This window comes from Triticum aestivum, chromosome 7D (assembly GCF_018294505.1).
Source record: "Triticum aestivum cultivar Chinese Spring chromosome 7D, IWGSC CS RefSeq v2.1, whole genome shotgun sequence".
Lineage (NCBI taxonomy): Eukaryota > Viridiplantae > Streptophyta > Magnoliopsida > Poales > Poaceae > Triticum > Triticum aestivum.
Window position 1 is genome coordinate 55,005,594 of NC_057814.1, and position 24,958 is coordinate 55,030,551.

The following is a 24,958-nucleotide window of genomic DNA, read 5'->3' on the forward strand; positions in this document are numbered from 1 at the left end:
TCAGATGAATCCAATGATTCAAAGGTACTCTAAATTTTGAGTTTGGACTGAGTCCAATGATTCAAGGTACTACTCTTGTTGCTGATCAGATGAATCCAATGATTCAAAGGTACTCTAAATTTTGAGTTTGGACTGAGTCCAATGATTCAAGGTACTCTAAGTACTCTTGTTGCTGATCAGATGAGTATGCAGTAGATCTAACAATCAAATGCTTCAAGGTAAATCCAAGTATGCTTGAAACTGAAATTTAAACTGAGTATGCAGTAAATTATTTTTGAAATGTTCCAAGGTAATCCAAGTACTGAATTACTCCTTGCTGGAGTGCTGTCAATTTTTAACAGTAAACTGAATTACTGTCATTTAACAGTAAACTGATTTTTAAACTGAGTATGCAGTAAACATGCTGGAGTACAAATTTATGCATTATTCCATATTTTATGAAGTACTGTCAACTCCATACTCCAAATTTACTCCAAATTTATGCATTACTCCTTGCTGTAGTATTTTTTACAGTAAACTCAATATGCAGTAAACTTGCTGGAGTAACAGTGTTCAGTGCCCGGTAGTATTTTTTTAAGCAGAGGAGTAACAGTGTCCAGTTAATCAAACAGGGAGTATGTGCAGGAGTACAATATCTAGGAGATTGCAGTAAAATTGCTCTCTTTGACTGCAGTTTATGATTACTCCAGTAGACCAGTTCAAAATTATGATAACTGCAGTGCCGGCCGAGTTAACCTCACCGCCAAAACGAATTCTAATGTGTAGTTGAACAACACTGCATGCGAATTCTCGTACTGGAAACTGGATTTTTGTGTTCCTTCACACTCAAATTGAAAAGTCAAATGTCATGGAAAACTCCACACAGAAACACACAAGACCAACAAATTCAAACTTCTACTTACATAGTACTTGGTACCTAACACAGCACAGCTACCTGTACATTTCTGCTGCACATTATACCCTGAAGCTCTAAGCCTCTAAGACACACTTTCTCTTGGCACTACCGCTCCAAAGGAAGGTTCAGATGAAACTATATCATCTGGGCGCCTCTATGCCCATTCCGGACATGTACGGCACCGTCGAGGGGGCTCCTGATGACGACGACGCGAGATCCCAAGGCATCGGAGCTGCTGCAGGTGGCATGTGCACGACCATATGTTCCGTTACAGCACGGTCCAGCACAAGCTCTTCCCTCCAGGTGCTTCGCAGAGCCTTCAGCCTGTCAGCCACCTGCGTCATGGAAGGCCTCTCTTCACCGATGGGGCCCAAGCACATCCTCCCCAGCTCGGCCACTTCCCCCAGCAGCGTCTCCGTCCCTGCACGCACGATGCTCGGGTCCAGGATGTCCTCGAGGCTATCCTCCTTCATCGCAAGCAGGAAGGACCACACGAGGCTCTTACCTTCCTTGGGCCCGTCGTTGTAGATAGCCGTCTTCCCCGTGATCAGCTCCAGCAGCACAACCCCGAAGCTGTAGACGTCGCTCTTCTCTGTCAGCTGCCGCTCCTGCAGGTACTCGGGGTCCAGGTAACCCAGGGTGCCCTGCACCAATGTCATGAACTGGGCCGCGTCCTTGGGGAGTGTCCTTGATGCCCCAAAGTCAGTCACCTTTGCCATGTAGTTGTCGTCCAAGAGAATGTTCATAGACTTGACATCCCCGTGCACTATAGGGTGGTTCATGGATAGATGCAGATACGCCAGTGCTTCGGCAGATTCTTGAGCGACCCTAAGACGGGTGTCCAGTGAGGGAGGTGGACTCCCATAGCTACGATGGATGAACTCAAACAAAGTGCCATTTGGGATGAATTCATAGACCAGTATGGGGACCTCCACCTCCAAGCAACACCCTAGAAGCCTGACCACATTCCGGTGGTTGGTCTGTGAAAGTATAATAATCTCCTGCACAAATTCGTCAGTTTCGGCCACGTTCATTATCTTTGAGCGTTTCACGGCCACTACCCTGTCATCCTTCAGAATGCCCTTGTAGACAGTGCCATGACCACCCCTGCCTAGTTCTCTGCTCTTGTCAAAATCGTTTGTAGCCTTCTTCAGATCTTCTTGAGTGAATATCTTCAGTGTGTCGACTTGTTTTGACATAATTTGGCGATATAATATCTGACCACCATTCTGATCAAAGAACTTGTCCTTCTCCTTCGCAAGCTTCCTTTTCTGGTACTCAGCTCGTAGAGCAAAGATACAAACCATGAGGAAGATGGCACTGAAGGATATGCCTGAAAATCATGACAGTAAATTACCATCAGTTCAACTAGCGGCAGTGCCCACATATGGCTAAAAACCAGTGCAACATATTGCCCATTGCTTTGCCATATGACATGTATATAAACTATACTTAGACTTGTATAATTGGTACAAAATATTTTGATTGCTAATGATCTCATTACCTAAGACCACCTTAAGAGCTTTCTTTGGGTCAGCTGGAACGCAGGGTATGCTCTTTGGATCATCGCTCCTGAATCCTGATGGGCAGAAACAGGTGTAGTTTCCAACGGTATTTGTGCATTTACCTTGGCAAGGATACAAGGACTGGTTTGGAGGTTCACACTCGTTGATGTCTGCCATTTCAAGGAAGTGAGGAGAATGTCAACATGGATAAAAAGAATATTCCATTCCACAAATAAAGCTGATAGACCAGAGAGTGTAGGTTGATTCTGTGAGACACATATATGTACCTTGGCACCCTCCTTGTAGATATGGATTGCCCTCATAACCTTCAGAGCAGTTGCAGCGGTATCCAGGGCCATTGGACACATCGACACATTTGCTGTTCATGTCTTTGCAGGCATACTGTGATCCCATCTTGGTGGCTTCCGAACAACTTTCATTACCAACAACCCAATCAAGTACCAAAGGGACCCCATCTGTATATTTATTTAAGAAATTTGTAGAACTGACATATGAACGATTGAACTTGAACCGGTCCTCCTCAGCGACGAAGGAGTAGCTGCACGGGCTGAAAGACTGGCTTGCAGAGTTTGTAAATGTTAATGATGAAGATACGGTGTTGAAGGAGCTAATGTTTCCTGGCAAGGGGGTTTGGCAGCAACCCATACCAATGCACTTTGTGCTATCATCCACGCTATTTGCATCAGTGCAGACTGAATAACATGTGTTAACAATGGGGAACTCGAGCTGGTTCTTGCCCTTGGTGACTCCTAAGATCAATCCAAGTGTAGCACAACCGATCGATATCAACTTGTTCTTGGTGTTGGAAAGCTTATGAAAAGGATCAAGGCTTAAGCCATCCGAACCGTTGCCACTGGTGCCGTTGGTGTAGTTGCATTCCCATGATATGTGTGGGTTCAGAACACGAATCTCACCCACAGTAAGATTGATGTCCAGTACCTTAACTTCGGTTGAGGCCAGATACGCCCCGGTCTCATTGCATGTGACATTAAAGGGTTCTCGAAAGCAGCCTTCTCTGGTACCAAACGGGTACGGGATGTTGACGTTGCCACACTTATCTGGGCAGCCAGGCCAGGCCATGCTGATGCTCCCAGAGGACGCAGCGACATAGGTGGTAGTACTATGATGTAGGACTAGGGTGGCAGCAACAAGTAGTAAGAGCTTCTGACCTGTAGGCAATGACCAAGAGATGTCATATACATACCGATCTATGTGGGCTAGATGCATATTATAATTAGTGATATGGCCCCCCAGAAAACAAAAGATTCATAATACATCATACAAGTAAATAAGAAATATTTGATTTATTTCAAAATATGTCAAAGCCATTCCTCCAGTCCAAAACATCATTTAAGGAAAATCCCTTGCAGCCCCAATCATACAGGACAGCTGAGTAGTCAATTAAGTTTGATCCCACAACTACTAATATTTTGACCCAGCAATATCTGAACTGGATGAAGAAAATAGAGTTAATTTTCCTCTTATAAAATTAAACATAAACTCTGCATGGGTTTCTGAATTATTCCTGATTTCAAATCTTTTGCCATCGCGAAAGAATTTAAATTCAAATTTGGTATAGATAAAAAAGAAACAAGAATAACAACTCAGACTGCATGTTTCTTTTTGTTCTCATTCTAGAAACTGTAGGGAAAGTACTACCTCTTATTTGTATTTATTTCTCATTTGGGTTTGTATTTATATGTCATTTGGGTTTTCATATGAGACTTTTCAGACCAAGCACCTCTATTAATTATACGAACTGGACGAGCTACAGTTCTTCTTCAACCTCGGAGTCAGCAGCAGGTCAACGACACAATACGATTCTCCAGCCAAGAATAAAGAAAATCGCCCCAATCGGCGTTGTGTAGTACCACGCGTCAATCCGCAATATATAAGCAAATAATTGCACTGTACAACTAGGCTAGGGTTCGCCGTACCTTACAGGGAGGGTCTGGTAGCTCTGAGCGTAGAAAGGCGCATCGGCCGAATACGGCCGCGGAGGAGCGGTAGGGCGGACTGCGCATGACGCCGCAGGAGGCGGGCAGCGCCGGATACTCGGATCCGACGTGCCGGCGCCGGCTGCCGGAACTCACTGGAGACGGAGCAGGGCCCTGAGGTTCCTTAAGGGCTGTGGGGCACAGGTGGGGCGGGCCTTCCCATCGGCGGCGCCAGGCATCTCGCCGGCGAGGCGGCAACGGTGGGTGGGGGGTCACTTCGGTCAGGTCGGGTGGAGATGCCGGATGTTTACTTTTTTTTTTCCTTGAACTGCCGGGTGTTTACTATAGCTGGCCAAACGGCCGTGCTAACTGGGCCGGCCCGGTAGCACGCAAGAACGGCACGGCCCGGGCTAAACGTGCCAGGCCCGGCACGCGGCACGCCAGGGGCCATGCCTGGGCCTGAAGGCTGGGCACGCGGGCCGGCACGGCACATCCCGTTTATTTATTTTTATTTTTTTCACAATTTTTTATATACATTACCTAAATTATAGCCCAATAGGCCTAAAATATAGCCCAATAGGCTAAAAAAAGATGACCCAGCATTGCTAAACGTGCCACGGGCCGGCCCGTATAGTAATCAGGCCGTGCCTGGGCCAAGGACTAGCGCCCGTGGTCCAGCACAACACGGCCCGGCTATAAAACGTGCCACGGCGGGCCGTGCCGGGCCAGGCACGATTAGCACGAGCCGGCCCGTTTAGTAACCAGGCCGTGCCTCGGCCAAGTAGCAGCGCCCGTGGGCCGGCACAGCACGGCCCGACTATTAAACGTGCCACGGCGGGCCGTGCCGGGCCAGGCACGATTAGCACGGGCCGGGCCGGGCTGGCCCGTTTGGCCAGGTTTGGTGTTTACTTGCCTTCGGGTTGTACATCAGTCATTTCCAAAACGACATTTTGGAAGATGATAACAATTCGTGTATGGAAATTAGTATTATGAAAAAAAACTGTTTTGAAAGATGCTTCAATGGCAAATTTAATTTAACTGTCCTGAAATCTCAATTTAATTTCTATCAACTAAGAATGCGTTGTACTCCTGGTTAACTTTTAAATATATTCAGATTCTTTTTCACAAATAAAAAAAATCCCGTTCGCATTTCTCTCTGACTTTGCCATCTTACTAAAAACACCGCGTCTCCGTCGGAAATTGCTTTTGGAGGCTGAGCTCCATGTAGGCCGCCCAATGCAAAATTCAAAATTCATGAAAATTCGTATTTTTACATTTCAGAAAATTTTGAAAAAGAAAATGCATACATACATGAAGGCTGAAATATATACAGACATGCACAAGTGTGTAAATTTTCAGGACGAAATACGTTGAAACGAGGGTTGTGCAGAAAAGAAAAAAAGCAAATATGGGGCTTTTTAACACATGGTATTATTCATCCGCCCAAACCATGAATTTTTCTTCTTCGTATAGGTCGCATTTCAATTTATTTCATCTTAAAATTTGACACACATACACCCCACATCCTAGTTTTTTCTTTCTAAAACTGAAAATTTTGAATTTTTCAAAAATCCGGCCTTCATGGAGGCTGAGATCCAAAACACCATACTCGCATCTCCACCCTTTATTAGAAGATTTAATAAGGCTAATTGCACTCTAATCGCAAATGGTAAAAGGCCAGGCATGAGGCAAGTTATTATTATTGTACTCCCTCCGTTTGGAATTACTTGTCGCGAAAATGGATGTAACGTCTAGATACATCCATTTCTGCGAAGTAATTCCGAACGGAAGGAGTAGAAAAGAAGAGGAAATCCTCTCGCAAAGAAAGAGGAAATTGCTGCTGTGACAACAGACCCGGGTGCTGTGCATGGGCAGCGGAACAAACTACAGTAGTCCTCTCTTTCTTAGTAACGAAATTGGAGCACAAGGTTGCGCGTAACGAGCCTGGACGGCATGAGAGCGCTCTAGCAAGAAGAGAAGGAACATGCATGCTCTTCTTACCGGCGATCAGTGGCCAGTCCATGGCCGGAGCCTTCGCCGCCGGGTTCGTCGACCCCCCACCGGTGCCTGTGCCTCAGCGCGCGCGCGGGAGAGAGGACCAGGGAGACCGTGGTTTATGTACGAGATGAACTGAGACGCAGTCAAGCAGCCTCCCCTCGTACTCGTACTGCTACTGCTGACCAAAACCGCGTGTGGTGGGCAGGAGGAAGCGGGAGCCGACCGCAGGTCATCGCACGTTCCCGTCGCGTCGTATAATTAAACTCGGCCAGTCAATGGCGTGGCCGGCCGGTGCTCGGCGTGACAGAATACGGTGCCGGTCCACGGCCCCTTCGCTTCAACTCTGACCAAGGACCCGGGTTCTTTTTTTGTCGAGGCGACCCGCTCTCCGCGCGTGCTCTTCCTCCTGTCCTGGCTGCTGGTATTTTATTTGACCCGCTCCTAACGATCCTTTCTCTCCAACCCCTCAAAAAAGAAAAAGAAAAAAGAAACCGATCCTTCTCTCCTTTTTCTTTTTCGATATATACGCTGCTCCTTGATTAATTTTATAGCCCTTTCACTCAACTAATATGTTATATTTGGATTTGGTTCACGATTTTGATCGGATCAACGATTTCTTAAGAAGCTTTCCCATTCAATTGAGGCAATCAGTTTTGAATTTGATTCATGATTTTGACTGGGTCAACAATTTCTCAAATTAATCAACAACAGCCAGCCTAAGTTTCGTGCATTCTCTCATCACCTAGAAAAAAAAAATCCTAACACCATCATCTTCCTCACGCGCCAAACAAATAATAAACAAGCGAACCAACCTGTGGTTGGATGGTTAGAGGGACAGTGGTATCTCCAGCCCACGCTGAATTCGTAAATGGCTTGCGTCAGTACTGTGTTAAGAAAAAACCGGCACATCCTAGTCTTTAGAAGATTTATGCGAAATGGCACTCTCAGTCACAGACAGGAAAAGATGATGGCACGCGCCCCTTGTCCTCTCAACCACCACGGGCAACTCCTCAATCAAAAAGGAAAACAAAGTCGGGAAAAAGAAGAAAACATTCTCAACACATGGTTTCATGTACGAGCCTGCCTCTAGTAAGAGGATCATTGACCGCTCAGTCTAAACATACAGATTCTGGTTAAATCCATGCCCAAAGTTCAACCTAAAATACGACGATGCAGAAGCAGCACTGACACCTGCGAGGCTGCTGGTTTTGCTCCACGGTGGAGTCCCAACCTAGCTGGCCTGCGGGGCATCTGGTTTGGGGCTACGCGTTGGCCTTGCCCTTATAAACCCGGTTGGAGGGAGTATGAATGAAATATTTCGCTACTATCCTACTACTCCGATTGTTTGCTTGAAAACATATCAACTACTTGTGCTTGTTGATCGCCCTGAAAATGTTTTTTTTTTGTGTGTGTGCGTGTGTTTCTTCACACTGAAACTGAAAGTTCAGATATCGAATAGCCTGTCATGGCAAGACTCCACAACGAAACAGAAAAAACATACAAATCCCATGAGAACATTTACTTAGATACTTGGTACCTCTAGTAGGATAAATTAGTTTGTCATTTTGGTAGAAGGCTCGAATGCAACTGTCATCTGGGTGTCTCTATGCCTATTCCAGACATGTACAGCTCCCCCGAGGAGGACCTCGAGGACGGGGGATACCACGGCGCCAGAGCCGCAGGCGACGAGCACACAACCAGGCACTCTGTTTTGACATGCCCCGGCGCCAGTTTCTCCCTCCAGGCGCTTCGCATAGCCTTCAGCTTGTCGGCCACCTCGGTCATGGAAGGCCTGTCCTCGCCCCTGGGGCCCAAGCACGTCCGCCCGAGCTCGGCGACTTCTCGCAGCAGCGCCTCCATCCCCGCACGCGCGATGCTCGGGTCCAGGATGCCCTCGAGGTTCTCATTCTTCATCGCGAGCAGGAAGGATGACACGAGGCTCTTGCCTTCCTTGAGGCCGCCGCGGTAGATCGCCGTCTTCCCTGTGATCAGCTCCAGCAGCACGACCCCAAAGCTGTAGACGTCGCTCTTCTCTGTGAGCTGCCGCTCCTGCAGGTACTCGGGGTCTAGATATCCCAGGGTTCCCTTCACCAGCGTCATGAACTGGGATTCGTCCTTGGGGAGCATCCTCGATGCCCCAAAGTCGGTCACTTTCGCCATGTAGTTGTCGTCCAAGAGAATGTTCATTGACTTGACATCTCCGTGGACTATATGGTGGTTAGTGGACAGATGCAGATAGGCCAGTGCTTCGGCTGATTCTTGAGCGACCCTGAGACGGGTGTCCAGCGAAGGAGGTGGACTTCCATGGTTACGATGAATAAACTCAAAGAGAGTCCCGTTCGAGATGAACTCGTAGACCAGTATGGGGACCTCCACCTCTAAGCAGCACCCTAGAAGCCTGACCACGTTCCGGTGGTTGGTCTGTGAAAGTATAATTATCTCCTGCACGAATTCGTCGGTCTGCTCCACGTTCATGATCTTCGAGCGTTTCACAGCCACTACCCTGTTATCCTTGAGAATGCCCTTGTAGACAGTGCCATGACCACCCTTGCCCAGTTCTCTGCTCTCGTCAAAATCGTTCGTGGCCTTCTTCAGATCTTCTTGCGTGAATATCCTCAAAGTATCGACTTGTTTTGACATAATTTGCTGATATAATATCTGACCACCATTCTGATCAAAGAATCTTTCCTTCTCTTTTGCCAGCTTCCTTTTCTGATACTCAGCCCATAGAGCGAAGAAACAAACCATGAGGAAGACAGCACTGACGGATAAGCCTGAAAATGGAGGCTAAATACCATCAGTTCAACCGGTAGACATTGACCACATTTGGCTAAAACACAATGCAACATGTTGTGCTATACACACCCTCTAGTTTTCTGTATGATATGAATGCAAACTCTTCATGGACTTACATAACTAGCATAAAAAGTGCAAAAGAGATTTCAAATTTACTATATTAAGCAGTGTGATGCACAACAGGTGTGCAAAATATTTCAATCATTAACTTCCCCATTACCTATGAGGCTATGACCAACTTCTGAGCTCTGTACAAACTGTACTCTGTTTGTATATGACTTGCATAAAAAAGTACAAAAAAGCTTTCTGTTAATGGTAAAGCAGCGTGTGAACAATTGGGGTGCAAAAATATATTTTGATTTCTTATAACACCATTACCTAAGACCACCTTCAGTGCTTTGTTTGGGTCAGCTCGAACACAGGGTATGCTCTTTGGATCATCGCTCCTGAATCCTGATGGGCATGAACAGGTGTAGCTCCCCTCGGTGTTTCTGCAATTACCTTTGCAAGGATACAAGGACTGGTTTGGAGGTTCACACTCATTGATGTCTGTCAATCATATTCGAGGGCGTGAGGGGAATTTCAACATGAATCAACAGAAATCGCATTCCATGAACAATAATAGCTGACAGAAAGAAGAGCATAGGTGGACGTTTGGCGATGCATATGCATACCTTGGCACCCTCCTTGTAGATAGGGATTGCCCTCATAACCTTGAGAGCAGTTGCAGCGGTAACCGGGGCCATTGGACACATCAATGCACTCGCTGTTCATGGCTTGGCAGGCATACTGTGATCCCATCTTGCTGGTTTCAGAACAACTTCCATTACCGGCAATCCAATCGAGTACCAAAGGAACTCCATCTGCATATTTAGTAGCGAAATCGGTAGAGCTGGCATATGAAGGATCGAACTTGAACCACTCCTCCTCAACAACGAAAGAGTAGCTGCACGGGCTGAAAGACTGGATGGTTGAGTCGTATATATCTGGTACTGGTTCAGATGTGGTGTTAACGGAACTGACATTTCCTGGGAAGGAGGACTGACAGCAACCCATTCCAGCACATCCAGAGCTATTATCCACATTACTTGCGTCAGTACAGTATGAAAAGCATGAGTTGACAGTGGGGTATTCAAGCTGGTTCTTGCCCTTGGTGCCTCCTACGACAATTGCAAGTGTAGCACAACCGAGTGATGTCAACTTGTTCTTGGTGTAGGAAAGCTTATGAAAAGGATCAAGACGTAGGCCTTCCAAATCACCACTAGTACTATTGGTTCCATTGGTATGGTTGCATTGCCATGCTATGTATGGGTTCTGAACGCGGATCTCACCTAGAGTAAGATTGATGTCCAGTATCCTTACTTTGGTGGAGGCCAGATATGCCCCGCTCACATTGCACGTGACATTAAAGGGTTCCTGGAAGCATCCATTTCCGGTGCCGAACGGGTACGGGATGCTGACGTTACCGCACTTGTCTGGGCAGCCGGGCCGTGCCATGCTGATGCTCCCAAAGTACCCAGCCCCATAAGCGGTAGCACTATATTGCAGGGTCAGCGTGGCAGCGACAAGTAGTAAGAGCTTCAGACCTGTAGGCAAGGGCCAAGAGATGTATCATGTACATATTTATCTATCTACTCTGGATGCATGTTTATACTGTCGCTATGGGACATTTGGCCCCACAAATACAAAAAAATAATCCTAATACGGCGAGTGAGTAGATAACAAATATTTGCGTTCTTGCAGAGTATGCCAAAGCCCCTCCAATCCAAGCACCATTTAAGGAAAATGTCATAGAAGTCCATTCATAAGGAATACATCAGTAGTTAGTTAAGAGTTTGATCCCACTAGTACAAACGTTTTGACCCAACAATATCTGAATCAGATGAAGAAAATAAAGTTAATGCTCGTCTTATATAACAAAGCATCAACTCTGTATGTCTCTCTTAGCTATTATTATCTGATTTCAAGTTTTCTTTCACCATACAAGAGTTTAAGTTCGCATCTTCATTACGCGTCTATGCTGGGGAGCAGACCAAAAAGGAGAAGTCTACAGTCCAGACTCTAGACTCCATGTTTCTTTCTATCTCATTCTAGAAACTGTAGGGAAAATATTACCTCTAATCCAAAAAAAAAAAATTGTAGAAATAATCTTCTACGCAACAACTAGCACTCTAATCCCCCATTCGCCACAGGAAAACAGCCTATTTCTTCCATCCCACCATCAAGTGCATAAAAAATCGTTTTGCTACTGATTCCACATGTACGTAGTTAACTAAAATTCACAATAAACTGTAAAATGGTTTTCTCCAGCAATATAAAATGTATGCACTGTCTATTTTTGTGCTGGCCATGCGCGCACTGGGAAAACTATTATGCAATTTCGAACTGGATAAGCTCCTAATTTCCCCAAATGCTCGGAGCTTGCAGAGTTGCAGTGCACTATGACAAGGACACACAAGATAAAATTCACCAGCAAAAAGTAAATAAAATCGCGTCCCAGGCATGGTCGATGCGTCGTACTCGAATCACAAGCGCCAGCTCCGATAAGCAGGTAACTGCATCGTGCGGCTAGGGTTTCCCGTACCTCACAGGGCCTGGTAGCCCGGCGCCTTGGCACGACGGCGGGGGCGGCGCCGCCGGCGGGTGGCACCGGGAACTCGGATTCCGCGTGTCGGCGCCGGCTGGAGGAACCATGGCTGTAGGCGGAGGAGGACCCGGAGGTGCCGCACTGGTGGTGGCGGCGCGGGCCTTTGCATCGCCGGCCTGGCGTGCTGGGTGGGGGAATTGGGGTTCGTTTTTTTTTTTAGTGATTCCATTTTGTTTTTTGATTCACTCTAGCGCACAGAGAGCATCCCCAACTGGGCCAGCCCATTTGCGGAGCCTGTGCGGGGCGGAGAGTCTTTGTAGCGATACGAGGCACTGTAGCTTGCCTAAAAAAAGAGGTACTGTAGCGAATTATAAAAAAACAAGGTACTGACTATAAAAAAAAAAGGTACTGTAGTGATTAGAAAAAAGTTTTCTCCTTTGAAAAAAGTTCATGCATTTTGCAAATTATTCATGAGTTGAGAAAAAGTTCATGAATTTGATGAAAGTTCATGTATTTCAAAAACTCATGAATTTGAGAAAAATATCATGAACTTTCAAAATGTTCACGGATTTGAAATGTGTTCATGAATTTTTAAAAAGTACAAGGATTTGAAAATAGTTCATGAAAACTGAAATTCTAAAATTTTAAAAATGTTCATAATTTTGAAAAAAGCCTGCAGTTTTTTCAGAATGGAAATCTAAAATTAAAATAAGAAAAAAATGAAAGATAAATAAAAAATAAAAAGAAAAAGAAACAACAGAAGAAACCCAGCCCAAAAACCGGAGCGAACGGTTCACAAAACCGATGGGAGGAATAACGGGTTGGCAGCCCATTTCTGTCCTAGCGAACCATGTGTGTGCGCCTTCTACCTATAACGCTATAAGTAGTGCTTAAGGCGCTAATATGATCTGACGGGAATTTGGACACATGAGGAAGAATTATTATTTTTGCGATGGCTAGATTGACCCAGAACTGGGCATATGGGCCGGCATGGCACGGACCCATCAATAAAAGGGCCGTGCCGGCCCGAAGGCCTGAGCTGGAGGACCAGCGTGGCACGTGACTTAAAAGGTCCGACCTAGGACTTCTTGATTGTGGGCCAACCAGCGTTAAAAGGGTCAAAATAACCAAAAAGGACCGAAATAGCCTAAATCACCCCTAAAAAGGCGCCCAAATTTGTAAAAAAGAGTCAAAACAGTCCATAAAAGGCCAAGGCATCACTATCCTAAAAAGACGAAACAATCCTAAAAAGGCCGCGCAATTTAAAGGGGTCATTTCGTGCCCGACCTTAAGGCCTGGCTTCAGGGATCGACTTTGATCTGTGGCGGGCTGAAGGCCTGTCCGGCCCTTTAATTCACGCGTCGTGCCGGGCCAAAAATCCGTGCCCACGGGTTGGCCTCACAAGTACGGCCCATATGACGAAGTTTGATTGCCGCGTAGCCCTATGTCTTCTTCCGGATGCAGGTTTATATCAAGATTACGAATGGATGCTGCAACCAACAAGTTGCTCTTCCAATCCCATAGGGACGCGGCTCCCCTGAGGTGCCGTTCACCGACTGACATGTGGACCCGGGCACACACGTCAGTGGGCCAACGACAGTGTGCAATACGTCAGAGGATCCGGCTCCATCCCATAGATGTTCCAATCTATGAAGAAACTATTATATTTAAAAGACGGAAGATCAATTCAGGCCCTGCCCGCGGTTCTCTACTACAATAGTACCATTTTAGAGATCTTTCAAAAAAAGAATACATTTTACGGTGTATGGAACTACAGTATTACTTGCCAAGACATTCATGTTGCTAGTACTGTTTCACACAGGGGTGAAATTAAGGACGAAGTCGAACGGCAGAAGATTCTTACCGGTAGCCGCAGGCAGTGACCAAGCCATGGGCTTCAGCCTTGAGCAGCTCAGAGTCTTGGGAGTGAAATGCAGTCGTCTCGTTCGTCCACCTGAAATTGATTAGGATAGGATGATCCTGGAGAACAAGCAACACCGGGCGAGCATATATATGCATTGCATGCACAGGCCAAGCGCTGTTGAGCTGCCGCCGATCGATGGCGCGTTGGAACGAGCCAGACAAATTCACGCGGCGGCATTGTACACGGCGGCCTTCGTTCTCTCCGTCCAAACAATGGACACATGTGGCGACATCAAGCCTTTGTAAAATCGTAATAATATAGTAGAAACACACATATATGTACATGTATGCCGTCATGACGCGCACTTATGTGCGTCCGACCACCCTGGATCTACCGGGCTTTTAAGATTGGGCAGAGTCGTCAATCACAGGCGCGCGCCTCGCTATCGGCAGAAACGTCGCCTCAGGCTGTAAGGATATGAGTTGTCGAATATGCGGTTTGATCCCTCATTGGGATGGAGGTCCAACCTGTTAGAATATTGTGCCCATTTATGGGGCAGCCCAATAGGCAATTTCTGAAATCTCAAATGCCCATGTGTGTGAGCAAGTGGTGGGAGTGGGAAGTTTAGTCCCACCCCAGAAGTTGAAGGAGTTGCACACCACCTTATAAGGTGGAGTGTTGTAGCACTTGTAAGTAAGTGAGAATAAGAGAGTCTCTCGCGCACTCCTCCGCCGCTCACTCGTCTCGTCTCGACACGACTAATTATGTCTTTATTTTTTTGCTGCTTAAGAAAACTGAGTCTGGAGTCGTTCCAAACCTCTATAGTCCTTGCGCCGCCACCGTAGAGGGTGAATAAGGTTTTTGGAAAGCGCCACGCGCGCGACTGCTCGATGTCTTCATCACGGCTCGCCTACCGTCCAGGTCGGGCGATCTTGCTCGTCGTCTTCTGCGACCGGTCGTCGCCAACGTCGTCGTCAACAACATCGCTGCTCCAACGGCTACCTCATCTGCAAACGATCGGTATAACTGCAGTGTCACATCTCGTTGGTTAAACATGTTTATCAGTGTCATGTTTTGCAATGTTGTGCTGCTGCTGTTCATGTTGCTTAGTGCTTCTAGTATGCTTGAGATTCACATGTTAGTAGCAGTTTTCGTCATGCTTAATATTCTGGAATTAATCATGGAAATTATGCTAATTGTTTAACAATCCAAAAACCTTATTTTAGGCAATTTCCTGAACTTACCATGGCTTGCCGATGCTATGAGCCCGGAAAGTTTTAAGGGTACCAACTTTAAGAGATGGCAAGTGAGAGGCCAACTTTGGCTCCAGTCCATGAAAGTTTGGGACCTGATCAGTAATGGTCTTCCTGAAGGTGCATCTGATGAAGATCAGAATAAGCACAAGGAAGCCAATACTAATTTCAGAGGCTGTGTTCTGAGTGTCCTTGATGGGCGTCTGTGCGATGTGTATATGCACATTGAAGATGCTAAGGAGCTCTGGGATGCACTGAATACTAAGTTTGGTGCAACCGATGCAGGCAGTGAGCTGTACGTCATGGAGAGCTTTCACGACTACAAGATGGTGAATAACCGTTCTGTAGTTGAACAGGCTCATGAAATACAGTGCATTGCAAAAGAGCTCGAATTCCTCAAGGTTGCGTTGCCTGACAGATTTGTGGCTAGGTGCATTATTGCAAACTTGCCTTCTTCATGGAGGAACTTCGCCACATCTCTCAAACACAAGAGACAGGAGATATCGGTTGAAAATCTGATAGCGTCTCTTGATGTTGAGAAGAAAGCCAGGGCAAAGGACACGAGTGACAAAGGTGGTGAGATTCAGGCTAGCGCCAACATGGTGCAGAAGAATCACCATGTCAAGAACAACAGCAAGAACAAAGGGAACTAAAAGCCCCAGTTCAATGGTCCTGTCAATACTACTACCTTCAAGAATAAGAAGAAGAATAAGGTGCTAAACAAAGCTGGGCTCGAGTGCTATGCCTGTGGAGCGCTCGGCCACTTTTCCAAGGAGTGTCCTGATCGTGCAGACAAGATAGGGAAAAACGGCACAAAGAATGTCAACGTCGTGACCACTAGCAACACTGATGGGTACGATAATTTTCCGATGATATTTTCAGTCTTTTAGTCTCCATGTTGGTGGATTGATACGGGTGCTACTGTTCATGTGTGTACTGACATCTCTATGTTCACTTCTTATCAGGTCGCTCGGGATTCTTCCGTCCTAATGGCGAATGGATCACATGCTACTGTTTGTGGTGTTGGCACGGTAGATCTGAAGTTTACTTCGGGGAAGATCGTGCAGCTGAGGAACGTGCATCATGTCCCTACTATGAACAAGAACCTTGTTAGCGGCTCCCTTCTTTGCAGAGATGGGTTTCAACTAGTGTTTGAGTCCAATAAAGTAGTTATGTCAAGATTTGGACAATTTATTGGTAAAGGCTATGAGTGCGGAGGCATGTTCCGCTTTTCACTTTCTGAATTTTGCAATAAGTCAGTAAACCATATCTATGGCAATGTTGATTCACAGGCTAATGTTTGGCACTCTCATTTATGTCATGTTAATTTTGGTCTACTGTCTCGGCTATCCAGTTTGAGCTTAATTCCGAATTTCACCATTGCCAAAGGTTCTAAGTGCCCTAGTTGCGTGCAATCTAAGCAACCTCGGAAGCCTCACAAGGCAGCCGAGGAGAAACTTGGCACCTCTAGAACTCATACATTCTGATCTATGTGAGATGAATGGTGTGTTGACAAAAGGTGGAAAAAGGTATTTCATGACGTTGATTGATGATGCTACTAGGTTCTGCTATGTTTATTTGTTGCAAACTAAAGATGAAGCTTTAGACTACTTCAAAATCTATAAGGCTGAAGTTGAAAATCAATTAGAGAGAAAGATCAAACGTCTTAGGTCGGATCGTGGTGGGGAGTATTTTCCCAAAATATTTGATGAATTCTGTGAGGAACATGGTATTATTGACGAGAGGACGCCTCCTTACTCACCCCAATCAAACGGGGTTGCTGAGAGGAAAAACCGCACGTTGACCGATTTGGTGAATGCCATGTTGGACACTGCTGGTTTATCTAAGGCATGGCGGGGGGAGGCTTTGTTGACTTCATGTCATGTCCTGAATAGAATTCCAAACAAGAATAAAGAAAAAAAAACCTTATGAGGAGTGGGTTGGGAGAAAACCATCACTTTCGTATTTGTGCACTTGGGGATGTTTGGCTAAGGTCAATGTTCCAATTCCGAAGAAACGCAAACTGGGACCAAAGACAATAGATTGTATCTTTCTAGGCTATGCTCAGCGTAGCGTTGGTTATTTTAGTGGTTAAATCCGAGGTACCTGATATGCATGTTGATACTATTATGGAGTCTCGTGATGCAACATTTTTTGAGAATATGTTTCCTATGAAAGATATGCATAGCACTGCTAGAATATCTTCTGAGATAATTTCTGAACCTAGTACATCAAGTGATTATTCTGAAGAACCACATGAACAACCACATGACATAGTCCTTGAGAAGGATGACAATGAAGCTCTAAACGGAGTAAGAGACGGAGGATCGAAAATTCTTTTGGTGGTGATTTCATTGTATACCTTGTGGACAATACTCCTACGACCATTGCAGAGGCATTTGCATCTCCTGATGCAGATGACTTGAAAGAAGCTATCCAAAATGAGATGGGCTCGATTCTTTCAAATGGAACGTGCAAATTATCTGAGAGACCATATGGTTGTAAGCTAGTTGGCTGCAAGTAGGTATTTAAGAAGAAACTAAGGCCTGATGGTATTATTGAGAAGTACAAGGCACGGCTTGTAGCCAAGGGCTACACCCAGCGAGAAGGCGAAGATTACTTTGACACCTATTCACCTGTTGCTAAAATGACCACCATTCGTGTACTACTTTCCCTGGCTGCCTCCTATGGTCTTATCGTTCATCAAATGGACGTGAAGACAACTTTCCTTAATGGAGAGTTGGAAGAGGAAATCTATATGGATCAGCCTGATGGTTTCGTGGTAAAAGGTGAAGAGACAAAGGTGTGCAAATTGTTAAAATCTTTGTATGGTCTGAAAGAGGCACCTAAGCAATGGCATGAGAAGTTCGACAGAACTCTGACCTCTGCAGGCTCTGTCATAAATGAAGCTGATAGGTGTGTGTACTATCGCCATGGTGGGGGCAATAGTGTTATTTTGTGCTTGTATGTTGACGACATACTAATTTTCGTTACAAACATGATTGTGATAAATGAGGTCAAGTCTTTTCTATCGAAATGTTTCGATATGAAAGATCTGGGAGAAGCTGATGTGATTCTGAACATTAAGCTTATTAAGGATGAGAGTGGGATTACGCTAACGCAATCACACTATGTTGAGAAGGTCTTGAGCCGTTTCGGCTTTAATGATAGAAAGACTTCTCCAACACCTTATGATCCCAGTGTGACTCTATGAAAGAACAAGAAAACAACGAGAGATCAATTGAGATACTCTCAAATTGTTGGTTCGCTCATGTACCTTGTGAGTGCAACGAGGCCTGATAGCTCTTTTGCTGTGAGCAAGTTGAGCAGGTTCAAGTCAAACCCGGGTAATGATCATTGGCATGCACTTGAAAGGGTCATGCACTATCTGAACGGTACGGCGAGATATGGGATTCACTATTCAGGGCACCCTGCTGTGCTTGAAGGATATAGTGACTCGAACTGGATATCGGACGTTGATGAACTCTACGCCACAAGTGGATATGCATTTCTTCTTCAAGGTGGCGCAGTGTCATGGAGGTCTTGTAAACAGACCATATTGACAAGGTCAACCATGGAAGCAGAACTTACTGCTTTAGATACAGCCACTGTTGAAGTAGAATGGCTGTGTGAGCTCCTGATGGACTTGCCGGTGGTTGAGAAACCTATACCGGCCATTCTCATGAACTATGGCAATCAAACAGTGATTGCCAAAGTGAACAGTTCTAAGTATAATGCGAAGTCACCAAGACATGTTAAAAGACGACTAAAGTCTGTTAGGAAATTGAGAAACTCCGGAGTAATTACTGTTACATATATTCAAACAGACAAAAACCTGGCAGATCCCTTCATGAAGGGACTATCACGTAATGTGATAGAAAATGCATCGAGGGAGATGGGTATGAGACCCGTGAGTGTCACACCATAGTGGTAAACCAACCTATGTGATCGGAGATCCCGTGATTTAGGACCTGGGAAGAACAAGCTAGTGGTTTGACTGAGGAGAGTATCTAGTAAGCCCTCTCTAAGTGGAGATGCATAACTCTCAAAGAGCTGTAAGGTAGGTTGGCAACATGCCTTAATGTGTTCATGACGGCTATTGATAGCAAAGATGTTGTCCTACAGAGCATTCTTGAAAGAACACACCTATATGAGTCCGATTGTAAACGTCGCAGTCTATGAGATTTGCGTGATCTCTAGTAAACTCATGAAGAGACCAGGGAGTACGACGTATATGCTCCACCCGCCCAGCCAGGTACTGGTTATGACTTTGAGTGAAGTCTGCTGGCACAAAACTTGCAATTCAAGGCATAGTCCATTGTTCAAGTTGCTAATAGATGTAGCTTAAGGCTCTAGGCGGAAGTTCAACTTAGCAGTCTCTGCTGAAACACTGGTATATAAACAAGTAGCGAGGATTGCCTAATCTTCAAATGGGCATTTGAGATCTGGTGGGGGATTGTTAGAATATTGGGCCATTTATGGGGCAGCCCAATAGGCAATTTCTGAAATCTCAAAGGCCCATGTGTGTGAGCAAGTGGTGGGAGTGGGAAGTTTAGTCCCACCCCGGAAGTTGAAGGAGTTGCACACCACCTTATAAGGTGGAGTGTTGTAGCACTTGTAAGTGAGTGAGAATAAGAGTCTCTCGCGCACTCCTCCTCCTCCTCCGCTCGCTCGTCTCGACTCGACTCGACTCGACTCGACATGTCGCGATCGCGTTTCGTGAATCGAGCCTCGACAAATTCTGTCTTTATTTTTGCTGCTTAGGAAAACTGAGTCTGGAGTCATGACGGACGCGTCACAGCTTAGTCGGTTCGGGTCGCTCCCGCAATCGACTCGGACGTGCGACGTGGGCCTCCCACGTTGCACCCGTTAGGGTTTTCCAAACCGCTATATAAAGACATGATGCAGGCGCCACAACACACAGAAAACCAGTCTAGGTTTCGCCTCGTTCCTTGCGCCGCCACCGTAGTCCACCCCATCCCGAGCGCCGGCATGCACCGGCGAACGGGAGAGCAGGTTTCCGAAACCAGTCGCCTTTGTGATCCTGTACGGGAGAGGGCGAATAAGGTTTTTGGGAAGCGCCACGCGCGCGACTACTCGCTGTCTTCATCATGGCTCGCCTACCGTCCAGGTCGGGCGATCTTGCTCGTCGTCTTCTGCGACCAGTCGTCATCAACAACATCGCTGCTCCAACGGCTACCTCATCTGCAAACGATCGGTATAACTGGAGTAAATTGCACAGAAGTACCACAATTGGGGCATAGGAAGCAGATTGGTACCAAGTTTGGTAACTTTTACGTGTCAGTACCAACTTTGGGGCAAGACGTTGCAAAAGAGGCTAAAAGTGCGTTTTATACGTATTGACAGGGAATCTGACCGGTTGGGCCCGCCCGTCAGGCGCCATGCTGGCCAGTGAGCGCGTGCCCGCGCGCTGACTCGGACGAGCCCGGGTCGAACCGTTTAGGGCGCGGCTGGTGCGGTCCAGCCACACCCCGCTCATTCCCCCCGCTCTGCTCTGTGTTCTTCTTCCTTCTCTCTGCCTCGCCGCCGCCTGCGCCCGCCCCCGCCAGCCGCCGCCCGACGCAGCCGCAGCCATGGTTTTTGAAGACAAGAGCAGCGACGACAACTCAAGCCTCCCGTACATGCACTCCGAAACCTCCACCGATGGGCTCAACCAGGTCAGTTACTCCATTGGAGCTAGGGTTAGGGTTAGGTTTAGAAAAATTTGGGGATTTTTCTGTGTAGGTGGTCTTTGGTGTGAGGATTTCGTTTGATTTGCTTTGTCCTCGTCCTCTGCACATGATGCTAACTTGGATTTTTCTTGGGCAGGTGCCTTTCTCTCTTGAGGACCCAGATTACAAGGGTCTTGAGCTAGATCTGATAGTGCTGTGCGAGAAGCATGGGAAGCCATCAGAGAGGCTTGTTGCATTTGAAGGAACAATGACTGGGAGAAGGTTCTTAACATGTGCAGAGCCGGTATTTTTCTTGCCTTATTGATTATGCACAGGATATGTTCATTGGAAGTGATAGAGTCTTGTTTGCCAATTGTGATTCAGTTATGTGTATGGTAATTTTGTTAGTCATATATGCCATAATGTAGTGCTCATTGTAGGAATGGTGAATATTATGTTCAGTGGAGTGCATTTTGGCTAAATATAGGCTCAAGCATGCTCTGTTGTGTGCACATGAATGCTCTGTTGTGTGCACATGCTATTTATTTATACTTGTATGCAGTGTTGCTTAGTACTCACATTAGCCCCTCCATTAGCTGATGTGTTACTCTTAATAAGTAACTGTTGCTTACTGCTGACAGTAGGTACTTTCATTAGCTAGTTTGTTGCTGCAGGCTAATGTAGTGTATTTAGCTAGGCTAATGTAGTCTGGTTTGATAACTCTTCATTCAGTGATGTCTATGTTCCATTTGTTAGTGATATATGGCAAAGTAGTTCACTGGTAGAGTGGTAGTGCACATTGTAGGATTCCATTATATTAATGGGCAATTCTAAGTTGGTTATTATGCTAAGTTGAATGGAGTGTTACTCTGCTAATTATATACTGATCACCCATTGTAGGATTACATTAAGTTATTTTACAATGTGCTCCTCTTGTACTGCCATGAACTAACTGTTGCTTACTACTCATAGTAGTTGTATTGTACTAAATTTTGCCCTTGTTATTTTTCCAGGAAGGTCAGAATTGTGGGTTTGTTTAGTGGGTTGATGAGCAGTGGCCCCCAACAATGGAGAATGCATTGCTGAAGCTTTGGTCAATGGTTGAAGAGAGCAAGTCTGCTAGGGTGAATGATAATCTTGAAAGTGCTTTAACTATTCACCATTTGACAGAAGAAAAGAAGAAGCTGGATGCAGACTATGACAAGTTAGTGAAAGATGTGCATCAACTTGTGGACTTTCAGCAGGATAGGGTTGTGGATTTCAGTTATCTGCAGTCCGCTGTCACATATCAACACCAATGCAGATCTGAATTGGTGGCTGGTATGAATGCAGAAATGGCAAAGAAAGATGCAGCTACAGAGAAGCTTCAACAGAAGTATGAACTCCTGTGCAACCTGACAAATGCTCAAGCAACTGTCATCCAAAACCTGAAGTTGAAGAATATGAAAGAGAAGGAATTGATGAGTGAGGCTAGGATGAATTTGGAGTTGAAGAATGCAGAGTTCACAAAGTTTGAGGAGAAGCTCACCCAAGAGAAGCTAGAGTTGAATTTCCAGGTTGCTGGTCTGCTGAAGCTCAAGGAAAACCATAATGAAGAGAAGCAGATGTAAGAGTTTAAGATTACTGAGCTCATGAAGGCAGAGGATAAGCTGAAGGAGAAGATCAAGGGGATCCAGGCCATCTTGCAGAACTAAACAAGATGAATTGAGATTAGTGGGCATTGCAGACCTTTTGGGAAGGATGGATGTGCAATGACCTAGTAACTTAGAATTATGGTTGTGTAATGTATGGTTCTAGTACTAATTGTGAACTCTGGCTGTTTATGTACCTAGTAGTTATGCTATTCATCCTTTTGTGAGAAAAGGATGGATTGTGCATTTGAACTCCACTATGTAATGTGAACAATGGTTGTGTATTCCTATAATGTGTTGAACTCCAGTTAGTATCATTTGCTTTCAATGTTAGACTAAAAATCATGACATAGTGATGCTTATGTTAGACTGAAAATGATGACATACTGATGCTTATGTTATACTGATGGTTAAATGCTTAAATGCATTTGCAAAAGGAATAGTTACATATGTTAGAGTGATGCTTAAATGCTTAAATGCATTTGCAAAAGGAATAGTTTGTTATGTTACAGTGATGCTTTAGGTGGTTCCGCCGACCCCGAGCCACCAAAACCCAAAATGATGGCTTTAGGTGGTTCCGTCGACCCCGAGCCACCCTAGACCCTAGTTGATGGCTTTAGATGGTTCCGTCGACCCCGAGCCACCCTAGACCTGATGGCTTTAGGTGGTTCCGTCGACCCCGAGCCACCAAAACCCAAAATGATGGCTTTAGGTGGTTCCGTCGACCCCGAGCCACCAACACCCAAAATGATGGCTTTAGGTGGTTTCGTCGACCCCGAGCCACCAAAACCCAAAGTTGATGACCCCGAGCCACAGGCTCTTCATACACAACAGTGGATAATTCTTGCCTCTCAAACTGGCTGCAAGGAGGTGGACATGCCCTCACTAGCAAATTTAGAACCTTACACTCCTCAACCTGCCTCTTTACTAGTTGCAACTCAGCATTACTCTCTACCATCTCCAATCCTGTCTCCCCTAAATCTGGATTCTCAATGTGAAACAGCAGATCATATTCACTAAATCCTTGGGTTTCCATCACTGCAATCATATTCAGGTATGTTACATCTGAACTGCAGAGCTTCAGCTCAAGCATTTCTGAAGCATCAAAATGGAACCTAACATCCAAAATGTCATCATACAAACTGCAAAATGAAATAACAGACAAAATTGGTTAATAAACAATTTTACTTAACAGATAGGCTAACATATAAACAAAGCTTTGTTTAAGTTAACATATAAACAAGTTAACATATAAACAAAGCTTTTATTTACCTTTACAATATGAATAAACTAAACAATTACTACAAAATCAAACAATGTAAACAACTATCTCAATGCAACCCTAATTATAGAGTGGGTACTTAACTCACAACAAACTGATGTTTTGTATTTTCAGATAAGTAGTTAACAGAATTGTCCACTAATGGTGGTCTGCTCTAGTTAGGACTCATTTAATCCACTATGCTTCTCTGCTCTGCTATGCTCTAGCTAGGTAACACCTAATGCTGCTCTGACAATTTGGACTAAGAGATAACAATGTAATCCACTAATGCTGCTCTGCTCTGCTCCAGTTAGGTAACACATAATGCCGCTCTGCTCTAGTTAGGACTCATGTAATCCACTATACTTCTCTGCTCTAGTTAGGACTAGCAATTAAAGTGCTAAACATGCAGGCAGTAAACCATAACCCTAATCCCCAATTTCAGTGAGCAAGAATGGAACAGTGGAGCACTTACAGAACGCCACCGAAGCCATGAGTCCAGTGATGGGCGGTGCTAGGGTTGGCCACCCAAATTCGCGCCATCCGCAGCCTCTGTCCATCGACAACGCCGGCTCTGCAAAATCTTTGTCCTCGCTACTGTACTCCGAGCTGGATAGCCGCCACTGCCATCGAGGCCTAAGCGGGGGAGGTCGCCGCCGCTCGCATCGCCCCGGCCATCGCCGCTTGCCGGAGTCACCGAGGCCATCGTCGCCAGGGCACAGCAGCCGTGGGGGAGAGGAGGGCGCGAGGGAGGAGCAGCCGCGGGGGAGGTGACAGCGCCTAAGCAGTTCGATCCATGGCTACAGCGGCGTGGTGTGGTGGGCGGCGGGGCGGGCGGGGAGGCAGCCGCCGGCGAGGGTGCGAAGAGAAGGAAGAGGGCAGAGCGGGGTCGGGGTCTGGCTCGGTCGCACAAGCGAGACCTAAACGGTGCGAGCCGGCCTCGTCCTAGTTAGCGCGCAGTCAGCGCGCGGGCACGCGCTCACTGGCCAGCGTGGCGCCTGACGGGCGGGCCCAACCGGTCAGATTCCCTGTCAATACGTATAAAACGCACTTTTAGCCTCTTTTGCAACGTCTTGCCCCAAAGTTGGTACTGACACGTAAATATTACCAAACTTGGTACCAATCTGCTTCCAATGCCCCAATTGTGATACTTCTGTGCAATTTACTCGTATAACTGCAGTGTCCCATCTCGTTGGTTAAACATGTTTATCAGTGTCATGTTTTGCGATGTTGTGTTGCTACTGTTCATGTTGCTTAGTGCTTCTAGTATGCTTGAGATTCACATGTTAGTAGGAGTTTTCGTCATGCTTAATATTCTGAAATTAATCATGGAAATTGTGCCTAATTGTTTAACACAACCATCCCACTAGACACCAAACCGATGGTTGGTTCTCGTGGTTTAATCCTCTTCCCCGCATAAAACAACTCAAGGAGTAGTCACCATATCCCGAACGATTTCATGGTAATTTAACCGTCTGAAATAAGGGCACACGTTGAGCCTCTCGGAGGGTAAGCACTTATGTTCTTTGTGGTGCTCT

The 24,958-nt window shown here is 45.9% G+C and overlaps 2 protein-coding genes across 4 annotated transcripts; both read right to left on the reverse strand.

The window, feature by feature from the left end:
• Window positions 1–689: 689 nt before the first annotated feature.
• On the reverse strand, window positions 690–6,468 carry LOC123170453 (wall-associated receptor kinase 3). 3 transcript variants are annotated; one of them, XM_044588315.1, is made up of 4 exons: window positions 6,360–6,468; window positions 2,688–3,590; window positions 2,400–2,570; window positions 690–2,228 (listed from the first exon to the last, which is right to left on the reverse strand). In XM_044588315.1, the coding sequence occupies exons 1-4, from the start codon at window positions 6,379–6,381 to the stop codon at window positions 1,036–1,038; spliced, it is 2,289 nt and encodes a 762-aa protein (XP_044444250.1). In that variant the 5' UTR covers window positions 6,382–6,468; the 3' UTR covers window positions 690–1,035. The 3 variants fall into 3 exon arrangements, with proteins under 3 accessions (XP_044444250.1, XP_044444249.1, XP_044444251.1); XM_044588314.1 differs by lacking the exon at window positions 6,360–6,468 and adding an exon at window positions 4,364–4,678; XM_044588316.1 differs by lacking the exon at window positions 6,360–6,468 and adding an exon at window positions 4,359–4,658.
• Window positions 6,469–7,756: 1,288 nt separating this feature from the next.
• On the reverse strand, window positions 7,757–11,947 carry LOC123170454 (wall-associated receptor kinase 3). The gene is made up of 4 exons (XM_044588317.1): window positions 11,737–11,947; window positions 9,827–10,738; window positions 9,531–9,701; window positions 7,757–9,130 (listed from the first exon to the last, which is right to left on the reverse strand). Exons 2-4 carry the CDS (start codon window positions 10,647–10,649, stop codon window positions 7,947–7,949), a joined length of 2,178 nt encoding a protein of 725 aa, XP_044444252.1. The 5' UTR covers window positions 10,650–10,738; window positions 11,737–11,947; the 3' UTR covers window positions 7,757–7,946.
• Between the last annotated feature and the right edge of the window lie 13,011 nt (window positions 11,948–24,958).

Bases quoted from the DNA above. Each gene is read 5' to 3' on its own strand.
- LOC123170453 (XM_044588314.1), bottom strand. From the start codon at position 4,445: ATGCGCAGTCCGCCCTACCGCTCCTCCGCGGCCGTATTCGGCCGATGC. The intron at 3,591-4,363 runs GTAAGGTACGGC...CATTGCCTACAG, and splicing joins AGAGCTACCAGACCCTCCCT to GTCAGAAGCTCTTACTACTT. The intron at 2,229-2,399 runs GTAATGAGATCA...CATGATTTTCAG, and splicing joins AGCTCTTAAGGTGGTCTTAG to GCATATCCTTCAGTGCCATC.
- LOC123170454 (XM_044588317.1), bottom strand. From the start codon at position 10,649: ATGGCACGGCCCGGCTGCCCAGACAAGTGCGGTAACGTCAGCATCCCG. The intron at 9,702-9,826 runs GTATGCATATGC...TATGATTGACAG, and splicing joins TCTACAAGGAGGGTGCCAAG to ACATCAATGAGTGTGAACCT. The intron at 9,131-9,530 runs GTAATGGTGTTA...CTCCATTTTCAG, and splicing joins AGCACTGAAGGTGGTCTTAG to GCTTATCCGTCAGTGCTGTC.